Raw genomic sequence first — 10,934 nt, forward strand, 5'->3', positions numbered from 1 at the left:
TGGTGACCTGAACACCTCTAGGGGACTGAAGAATACTGTTGAACTGAACACCTCTAGGGGACTGAAGAATACTGTTGAACTGAACACCTCTAGGGGACTGAAGAATACTGTTGACCTGAACACCTCTAGGGGACTGAAGAATACTGTTGACCTCAACACCTCTAGGGGACTGAAGAATACTGTTGAACTCAACACCTCTAGGGGACTGAAGAATACTGTTGAACTCAACACCTCTAGGGGACTGAAGAATACTGTTGAACTGAACACCTCTAGGGGACTGAAGAATACTGTTGAACTGAACACCTCTAGGGGACTGAAGAATACTGTTGACCTCAACACCTCTAGGGGACTGAAGAATACTGTTGACCTGAACACCCCTAGGGGACTGAAGAATACTGTTGAACTGAACACCTCTAGGGGACTGAAGAATACTGTTGAACTGAACACCTCTAGGGGACTGAAGAATACTGTTGACCTGAACACCTCTAGGGGACTGAAGAATACTGTTGAACTGAACACCTCTAGGGGACTGAAGAATACTGTTGAACTCAACACCTCTAGGGGACTGAAGAATACTGTTGAACTGAACACCTCTAGGGGACTGAAGAATACTGTTGAACTCAACACCTCTAGGGGACTGAAGAATACTGTTGAACTGAACACCTCTAGGGGACTGAAGAATACTGTTGACCTGAACACCTCTAGGGGACTGAAGAATACTGTTGACCTGAACACCTCTAGGGGACTGAAGAATACTGTTGACCTGAACACCTCTAGGGGACTGAAGAATACTGGTGACCTGAACACCTCTAGGGGACTGAAGAATACTGTTGACCTGAACACCTCTAGGGGACTGAAGAATACTGTTGACCTGAACACCTCTAGGGGACTGAAGAATACTGTTGACCTGAACACCTCTAGGGGACTGAAGAATACTGTTGACCTGAACACCTCTAGGGGACTGAAGAATACTGTTGACCTGAACACCTCTAGGGGACTGAAGAATACTGTTGACCTGAACACCTCTAGGGGACTGAAGAATACTGGTGAACTCAACACCTCTAGGGGACTGAAGAATACTGTTGAACTCAACACCTCTAGGGGACTGAAGAATACTGGTGAACTCAACACCTCTAGGGGACTGAAGAATACTGGTGAACTCAACACCTCTAGGGGACTGAAGAATACTGTTGAACTCAACACCTCTAGGGGACTGAAGAATACTGTTGACCTCAACACCTCTAGGGGACTGAAGAATACTGCCCTATAATTTACAGCATACTATTCCCTCTTGTAGGCCTGTTATTACCTATGGAGGATATGTACGACTTGTTTCAAATAATTAGTCCCAAAGAAACATAGAAGTAACCCATGGGTTATTACGGTGTAATCAGTATGTTATGGTATTACGTGATGTTTATACTGTAGCGGGTCTAATTTGTACAACCAAAGAGAAACACGTTAGTCTTCCCCACCTTCTCTAGCTTCCACTCGTAGACCTCAGCAGCCTTGTTCCCGCGGATCCAGTTCCTGTCCCGGAGGTCCTGCTTCCTCAACACCTGTTTGTCAAAGTGTCTCATCATCCTCATCTGGTCCTTCTTGGTCAGGCCCCCCAGGTGAGACTGAGTGAACCAGTACCTGTGGATGAACCAGGTGAGACTGAGTGAACCAGTACCTGTAGATAGACCAGGTGAGACTGAGTGAACCAGTACCTGTAGATAGACCAGGTGAGACTGAGTGAACCAGTACCTGTAGATGGACCAGGTGAGACTGAGTGAACCAGTACCTGTAGATAGACCAGGTGAGACTGAGTGAACCAGTACCTGTGGATGAACCAGGTGAGACTGAGTGAACCAGTACCTGTAGATAGACCAGGTGAGACTGAGTGAACCAGTACCTGTAGATGGACCAGGTGAGACTGAGTGAACCAGTACCTGTAGATAGACCAGGTGAGACTGAGTGAACCAGTACCTGTAGATAGACCAGGTGAGACTGAGTGAACCAGTACCTGTAGATGGACCAGGTGAGACTGAGTGAACCAGTACCTGTAGATGGACCAGGTGAGACTGAGTGAACTAGTACCTGTAGATGGACCAGGTGAGACTGAGTGAACCAGTACCTGTAGATGGACCAGGTGAGACTGAGTGAACCAGTACCTGTAGATGGACCAGGTGAGACTGAGTGAACCAGTACCTGTAGATGGACCAGGTGAGACTGAGTGAACCAGTACCTGTAGATGGACCAGGTGAGACTGAGTGAACCAGTACCTGTAGATAGACCAGGTGAGACTGAGTGAACCAGTACCTGTAGATAGACCAGGTGAGACTGAGTGAACCAGTACCTGTAGATGGACCAGGTGAGACTGAGTGAACCAGTACCTGTAGATGGACCAGGTGAGACTGAGTGAACCAGTACCTGTAGATGGACCAGGTGAGACTGAGTAAACCAGTACCTGTAGATGGACCAGGTGAGACTGAGTGAACCAGTACCTGTGGATCATTGACCAAAGAATGATGTATAAGAGGCTCCTATCATGTGTAAGAGGCTCCTGTGATGTGTAAGAGGCTCCTATCATGTATAAGAGGCTCCTATCATGTGTAAGAGGCTCCTGTGATGTGTAAGAGGCTCCTATCATGTGTAAGAGGCTCCTATCATGTGTAAGAGGCTCCTGTGATATGTAAGAGGCTCCTATGATGTGTAAGAGGCTCCTATGATGTGTAAGAGGCTCCTGTGATGTGTAAGAGGCTCCTGTGATGTGTAAGAGGCTCCTATCATGTGTAAGAGGCTCCTGTGATGTGTAAGAGGGTCCTGTGATGTGTAAGAGGGTCCTGTGTGGCTCAGACGGTAGAGCATAGCGCGTGCGACGCCAAAGGTCAAGGGTTAAAGGCCACCCCGCTGAGGCCACCCATACGTAAAATGCATGCATGACTGTCTGTTAGTCGCTTTAGATAAAAGTGTCTGCTAAATGGAATATACTATAATATATTAGTAAGACAAGGACAACATGTGCAATTTATAAGAAAACATATAATTGCAATCCATTGTTCCTGAGCAGGTGCCGGTCTGACCTGATGAAGAGAATAGAATGCAGTGTGCAGTCTCTTTTTCACCTTTTATTTAATGTCCAATGAATGTGACCGGAAGGCCTATGTCACACTAAAACATGAGGACTCCTCAACGGTGCTTTGGGAAGGGTTCTATGTGGAACCACACTGACCGAAAGAACCCTTTCAGCCCTTCAATTGTTATTTGCAGTAAATATATATATATATTTTAGTGATGGGTCCTATGTGGCTCAGTTGGTAGAGCATAGTGCTTGCAATGCCAGGGTTGGGGGACCAGGGGGACCAGTACCAATATGTATGAACTCACTACTGTTAGTCACTTTGGATAAGAGCATCTGCTAAATTACTAAAATGTTACTAGAATAGAATATTCTAGAATATTTAGGGCCGTGGCTCACTCACAGCTCTTTTTGTGCAACTGTGAGTGAGAGTGTCATTCAACCGTGAGTGAGCGTGTCATTGAACCGTGAGTGAGTGTCATTGAACCGTGAGTGAGTGACATTCAACCGTGAGTGATAGTGTCATTCAACCGTGAGTGAGTGTTATTCAACCGTGAGAGAGAGTGTCATTCAACCGTGAGTGAGAGTGTCATTCAACCGTGAGAGAGAGTGTCATTCAACAGTGAGAGAGAGTGTCATTCAACAGTGAGTGAGAGTGTCATTCAACAGTGAGTGAGAGTGTCATTCAACCGTGAGAGAGAGTGTCATTCAACCGTGAGAGAGAGTGTCATTCAACAGTGAGTGAGAGTGTCATTCAACCGTCAGAGAGAGTGTCATTCAACCGTGAGTGAGAGTGTCATTCAACCGTGAGTGAGAGTGTCATTCAACCGAGAGTGAGAGTGTCATTCAACCGTGAGTGAGAGTGTCATTCAACCGTGAGTGAGAGTGTCATTCAACCGTGAGTGAGAGTGTCATTCAACCGTGAGTGAGAGTGTCATTCAACCGTGAGTGAGAGTGTCATTCAACAGTGAGTGAGAGTGTCATTCAACCGTGAGTGAGAGTGTCATTCAACCGTGAGTGAGAGTGTCATTCAACAGTGAGAGAGAGTGTCATTCAACAGTGAGAGAGAGTGTCATTCAACAGTGAGTGAGAGTGTCATTCAACCGTGAGTGAGAGTGTCATTCAACCGTGAGTGAGAGTGTCATTCAACCGTGAGTGAGAGTGTCATTCAACCGTGAGTGAGGGTGTCATTCAACCGTGAGTGAGGGTGTCATTCAACCGTGAGTGAGGGTGTCATTCAACCGTGAGTGAGAGTGTCATTCAACAGTGAGTGAGAGTGTCATTCAACCGTGAGTGAGAGTGTCATTCAACCGTGAGTGAGAGTGTCATTCAACAGTGAGTGAAGTGTCATTCAACCGTGAGTGAGAGTGTCATTCAACCGTGAGTGAGAGTGTCATTCAACCGTGAGAGAGAGTGTCATTCAACCGTGAGAGAGAGTGTCATTCAACCGTGAGAGAGAGTGTCATTCAACAGTGAGTGAGTGTTATTCAACCGTGAGAGAGAGTGTCATTCAACCGTGAGTGAGAGTGTCATTCAACCGTGAGAGAGAGTGTCATTCAACAGTGAGAGAGAGTGTCATTCAACAGTGAGTGAGAGTGTCATTCAACAGTGAGTGAGAGTGTCATTCAACCGTGAGAGAGAGTGTCATTCAACAGTGAGTGAGAGTGTCATTCAACCGTCAGAGAGAGTGTCATTCAACCGTGAGTGAGAGTGTCATTCAACCGTGAGTGAGAGTGTCATTCAACCGTGAGTGAGAGTGTCATTCAACCGTGAGTGAGAGTGTCATTCAACCGTGAGTGAGAGTGTCATTCAACCGTGAGTGAGAGTGTCATTCAACAGTGAGTGAGAGTGTCATTCAACCGTGAGTGAGAGTGTCATTCAACCGTGAGTGAGAGTGTCATTCAACCGTGAGAGAGAGTGTCATTCAACCGTGAGAGAGAGTGTCATTCAACAGTGAGAGAGAGTGTCATTCAACAGTGAGTGAGAGTGTCATTCAACCGTGAGTGAGAGTGTCATTCAACCGTGAGTGAGAGTGTCATTCAACCGTGAGTGAGGGTGTCATTCAACCGTGAGAGAGGGTGTCATTCAACCGTGAGTGAGGGTGTCATTCAACCGTGAGTGAGGGTGTCATTCAACCGTGAGTGAGAGTGTCATTCAACAGTGAGTGAGAGTGTCATTCAACAGTGAGTGAGAGTGTCATTCAACCGTGAGTGAGAGTGTCATTCAACAGTGAGTGAAGTGTCATTCAACCGTGAGTGAGAGTGTCATTCAACCGTGAGTGAGAGTGTCATTCAACCGTGAGAGAGAGTGTCATTCAACCGTGAGAGAGAGTGTCATTCAACCGTGAGAGAGAGTGTCATTCAACAGTGAGTGAGTGTTATTCAACCGTGAGAGAGAGTGTCATTCAACCGTGAGTGAGAGTGTCATTCAACCGTGAGAGAGAGTGTCATTCAACAGTGAGTGAGAGTGTCATTCAACAGTGAGTGAGAGTGTCATTCAACAGTGAGTGAGAGTGTCATTCAACCGTGAGTGAGAGTGTCATTCAACAGTGAGTGAGTGTCATTCAACCGTCAGAGAGAGTGTCATTCAACCGTGAGTGAGAGTGTCATTCAACCGTGAGTGAGAGTGTCATTCAACCGTGAGTGAGAGTGTCATTCAACCGTGAGTGAGAGTGTCATTCAACCGTGAGTGAGAGTGTCATTCAACCGTGAGTGAGAGTGTCATTCAACAGTGAGTGAGAGTGTCATTCAACAGTGAGTGAGAGTGTCATTCAACCGTGAGTGAGAGTGTCATTCAACCGTGAGAGAGAGTGTCATTCAACCGTGAGAGAGAGTGTCATTCAACAGTGAGAGAGAGTGTCATTCAACAGTGAGTGAGAGTGTCATTCAACCGTGAGTGAGAGTGTCATTCAACCGTGAGTGAGAGTGTCATTCAACCGTGAGAGAGAGTGTCATTCAACCGTGAGTGAGAGTGTCATTCAACCGGGAGAGAGAGTGTCATTCAACTGTGAATGAGAGTGTCATTCCAGTTGATCTAATCTGTTGTGTTATGCTGTTACATGTTATATATGACTACGGCTAGTGACGGTGTCTTGTGAAAGACTTGTGGATGGCCTTGTGTCAACTGAGAATGGTTACTAAGTCAGTAGTTCTCACTTCTCTCCTCAGTGACCCCCAGCTGTTCTAGAGCTAGAACACCTGATTCAACTTCTCAATAAACACAATAATAAAACCTATGGAAATTTAACAATATAATATGGATGTTAAAACAGAATAAAACAAACCTGGGTGGTTCTACAAAGAACCTTAGAGATTGAGAAATGTTCTTTATAGAACCATTCTCCATGAAAGTTCTATAAAGAACCATAAAAAAGGGTTGTAACCATAGCGGAACCCTTTTTTGGTGCTAAATAGAACCTTTTTTAATTGTTCTCTATAGAACCTTTATACCACCCTACATGTTCCATTTAGAATCTTATAAGCACAGTACTTTATAGAACCTTCAAAAAAAGGTTCTATATAGCACCAAAAAGGGTTCCGCTATGGTTACAAGCCAAATAACCCTTATTTTGCTCTATATAGAACCATTTGTTTTTAGTGTGTATGTGTTGAGTGTGTAATGTGCAGTGTTTATTTTTTATACATCAGTACCGTGGGTGTTAGAATTCCGTGGCATTTGGGCTCCCGGTTTAAGGCACTACATCTCAGTGCAAGAGGCGTCACTACAGTCCTTGGTTCGAATCCAGGCTGTATCACATCCGGCCGTGATTGGGAGTCCCATAGGGCGGCGCACAATTGGCCCAGCGTTCGTCCAGGTTTAGCCGGGGTAGGCCGTCATTGTAAATATGAATTTGTTCTTAACTGACTTGCCTAGTTAAATGAAGTAAAAAATTAATATATATATTTTATAGTATGAAGAATATAATTGAACAAAACTGAATAAAATAGAAAGTATATTTTCTCCAAACGATTTGAGGGAGTGAGCACAATCGGCTATTCTGTGTTGAGCGGTTAACAAAGAAACAGGTCCTCCTATATGATTCATGTAGAGTTATAATTTAACTTTAGTTGTGATACAAACATTAGGCTATATGTTTTGATTTTTAATACATTCTAAGGCTGCATGATGTGACTCTAATGACGATTTGAAAAAAGCTGCATGAAAGACATGAGCTGTGCTTTTTTTTATTGAGCAGGCTGTACACACTTCATCAGTCTCTCATTCACAATTCAACAAGCACTTGATAATGCCTCAAATTTCCTGGCGGCATCCCCTTTGTGTGATGCCGTAATGCCCCATAAAAAATTCCATGCCTTTTACGGCCATTTGGTCTTTCTCACATTGGGTCATTCGCACTGGCTACAAGTGAAGACAGACACATCGGGGACACAACTGCGCGTGTCCGTATCCAATTCTGAGACACATATTGAAGATACTGGAAGAACTGTCCACATTTACTTTTCTTCAGCCAACAAAATGAGCACTAGCCTATGTCAATCTACTATCCCCCACAGTACAAAATGTGACCTATTCTGTGGAGAAATAAATATGTGACTCGTTTCAGGAAATTAGGCGTATGTCTCACGTCACAGGAGCAGCATTTGAATGTAATTATATATATTTTTAAATCCAAATGCATTTTTTTGCAGAAATGCCTTCTGGAACATGAACTTTCATGTGCCTTAATAACAAACTCGTATTCCATACATAAATACGAATAAAATTGTTAAATTACGAGCCTAGTTGGTTTAGCCATGGAAAAAGTGAGGAACCTTCCCACTAGCCATGATTGGCTGAGATAATGTATAGGCTGGACATGCCGGGAGATGAGTTTGGATTGGTCTGCCATGTAGCGCGCTTCTGTCTATAATGTTAGCTGTTCAGTATGTGTTGACAGTCCTATCCAACGGACCGTTTTTGAAAGATATAACATTAGCCATCGAGAACTAGAAAAGTTTAGCTACTTTTCTCAACAACATTGATGCCCTGAATTTAACATCGATTCCAACATCGAGAGATCAGTTGGAAAAAGTGATGAGCTACATTCTGCACACGCCACAATCAGTGTGAACCGTAGTGACTTGACACAAAGCTGGCCAAATAAGATGTAGCTACGAACAAAAAGGAGTTAAATGGTTCCAGTCTGCCGTGACACATGCATGCATTATACGGGTAAGAATCTAACTACATTTTCTAGATATAAGTTTCTAATTTTGTCAGAAAGTCATTTTTATTGCAAAGCATACTGTTAGTTAGCAAACATTAGTGATAGGCGAATATTGTCCCCCATTAGACTATTCTTGATTTAATATTGTCCTTACATATACTAAATAATATGTGTGAAATTTGTTTTGATTTAGAATGGACTATTATCATATAAAAAAATACATGTCATCTATGCACTTAAATAGCGAATGGAGGACGCTATTCCCGTGGTTCATTTTCATGCCAGAGAAGCAATATGTTTAATATTAGGAACGTAGGCCTATAGAAAGCTTATGGGAGCCTCCTCTTTTTAAGAGGCCATCACCCTGTTTTCTCTAGCCTATAGAAATGTTGCGCAACATGAGCTCATGGGCTCTCATGAAGTGTTTGATTTTTATTTTCAAATTAAATTTGCATTGATGTCAGAGTGATTACAGGGATAATAGAGTGCTGAGTACCAGGCAGTTAGCAAGTTTGGTAGGCTACTAATGACCATCAGCAGCATCAGAGCTTGGAGAAGCCTAGTTACCGTGACTAAACAGTCACATGGAATTTGACTGCGGTCATGACTCGTGACTGCCGGAGTGGCGGTAATACGTTCACCCTAACAGCCCTAGTAATGCTTACACATCATTATCATAATGATCTTGTGTCCTTTCTTTCATCCTGTGAACCCCGTTCATTGCTGCTCACCGCTTTATTTATTATTATTGTCCTTACCTATCCTGGCTCCCCTCCTCAACACCTCCAGGAGGTTTGGTCTGTGATGCTACGCTGGGTTTGACCAGGAAGAGCTCAGAGGTGTCCAGAACCATCTTGAGACTTGTTTTCCTCCTCCTCTCTCTTTCTTCTCCTTCCTCTCCCTTCATTCCTCTCTGTGTGCCAGTAAGGCTTTCATGCTGCCCAGGTTTCAAGACTGTAGGTTTTAGGCCCTTGGCGACAGTGAAGTCAAACATGGCTTCCGTCATCTTCTCGATGTTGGCGGCCATCTTGGTTTGTCTCTGTAGGCGTTGCGTAAAAGGACTGGGATTCAGGCCTTCCTCCTCATCCTTCTCTCTGTCCTGGACCTAGAGATAATGAATATGTTGATGTTAGGCTTTGTTGTTGTTGTATGTGATTGTTGTTGTGTCATTGTAAGCAGTGATGTAATGGTAAAACAAATTGGTGGGTAAACGCTGCTCGCCCGTGAAAAAAAAGTAATGCTCTCTATACTTTCAATGCATTTTTCTGCAAAAGGGTACTGAATATAGAAAGTGAACAGTGGGGGAAAGACCTCAGACATCTCCCAGATTGGTTCCTCTGTCCTCCTCCGGTGGGGCTGGGTCTGGCTCAGGGCGTAAGGGCTCAGGTGGCCACAGCTGTATGTTTGGATGTCAGCCTTGTGAGCCATCTCTGCCCCCAGGAGAAGGCTCCGGAGCTCCCGGCGTACGTCAGATACCCTCAGCATCCGAGGCTTGTTAGGGGTGGTAGCCTTGGTAGACATGGCTGGCTGAGAGGAGGGCGGGAAGGAACTTGAATGTGGTATTGGAAAGATGTGTGCTTTTTTTGGGGTCATTGTAGGCTAAATATTATGCCGTTTTAAGATGAAAGCACTAACAGCAAGTCTCTCTTTCTGCTTAAGGACTAGCATGTTAAATGTAGCAAAGTATTGCCGAGTGGGCCCCCGAATGGCGCAGCAGTCTAAAGCACTGTTTCTCAGTGAAAGAGGCATCACTACAGTCCCTGGTTCGAATCCAGGCTGTATCACATCCGGCCGTAATTGGGAGTCCCATAGGGCGGCGCACAATTGGCCTAGCGCGGGGTAAGCCATCATCGTTAATTAGAATTTGTTCTTTAACTGACTTGCCTAGTTAAATAAAGGTTAAATAAAAAAATAAATAAATTGCCTACTCAGAATATCTATAGCCTCTAACTTGCACATATTCTATTCATTGACCTTGTTGAAAGCTCTACCTAGAAACATGATTAGCATTTTGCTCTGTTAATAATTACACTGCATTTCACGGTAGATGTCCATCATGTGCAGATTATTTGTCTAGCAAGCGCTGTAATTTGGGAAAGTCAAATCCATGAGTTTACATAGATTGGCGCAAAGCACGCACGCAGGCACGCAAATAAGTAAACTACAGCTAAACGTTTCTTGAGACGACATAAACACTGTAATTCGCACGAAATAACTACACCAACATCATATTGCCGAAGCATGATCTACTGTACTCACCCGCGTCTGTCTGCCCAGAGGTGAAGAGAAAAGTTCGGAGAAAAGATTCCTGTTTTCCCCAGACGGTTGTCAGGGGATACCGCGCGTCAACACACGGTGGCGGAAGTTAATTTTATTTAACCTTTATTTTATCGGGGAGTCATACTGAGACCAAGGTCTCTTTTACAGATGAGCCCTGAATTATACGAGCCCTGAAAAAATACACACATCAAAATAAAAATACAAAATGCAAGCAGAAAAAAAGAAAAACACGTTCATAAAAAAACTAACACATTCATCAGTAAAAAGGTCCTCAATCAGCATTCTGAATTGGCCAAGAGGCACCAAACCATCACATTTCAGAAAATAAATAAATAATTTGCAACAAAAACTTAAAGCTGATTTACCTAACTCAGTAGAGACCAAAGGAATTTCCTGAGTTAGCCATCCCTGTACCGGGTGTTG

The 10,934-nt window shown here is 44.0% G+C and overlaps 1 protein-coding gene across 2 annotated transcripts in view; it reads right to left on the reverse strand.

Moving 5' to 3' along the window:
* LOC129812575 (uncharacterized protein C6orf118-like) overlaps positions 1 to 10,591 on the reverse strand; it is a 102,410-nt gene extending 91,819 nt beyond the window's left edge. For both annotated transcript variants that reach the window (XM_055864372.1, XM_055864285.1), the window contains exons 1-4: positions 10,491 to 10,591; positions 9,543 to 9,758; positions 8,990 to 9,336; positions 1,476 to 1,638 (exon numbers count right to left, since the gene is read on the reverse strand). In XM_055864372.1, the coding sequence (XP_055720347.1) occupies positions 1,476 to 1,638; positions 8,990 to 9,336; positions 9,543 to 9,752 (720 nt within the window). In that variant the 5' untranslated portion in view covers positions 9,753 to 9,758; positions 10,491 to 10,591. The remainder of the gene's footprint in view (positions 1 to 1,475; positions 1,639 to 8,989; positions 9,337 to 9,542; positions 9,759 to 10,490) is intronic.
* Between the last annotated feature and the right edge of the window lie 343 nt (positions 10,592 to 10,934).

Source organism: Salvelinus fontinalis, chromosome 1 (assembly GCF_029448725.1).
Source record: "Salvelinus fontinalis isolate EN_2023a chromosome 1, ASM2944872v1, whole genome shotgun sequence".
Classification (NCBI taxonomy): domain Eukaryota; kingdom Metazoa; phylum Chordata; class Actinopteri; order Salmoniformes; family Salmonidae; genus Salvelinus; species Salvelinus fontinalis.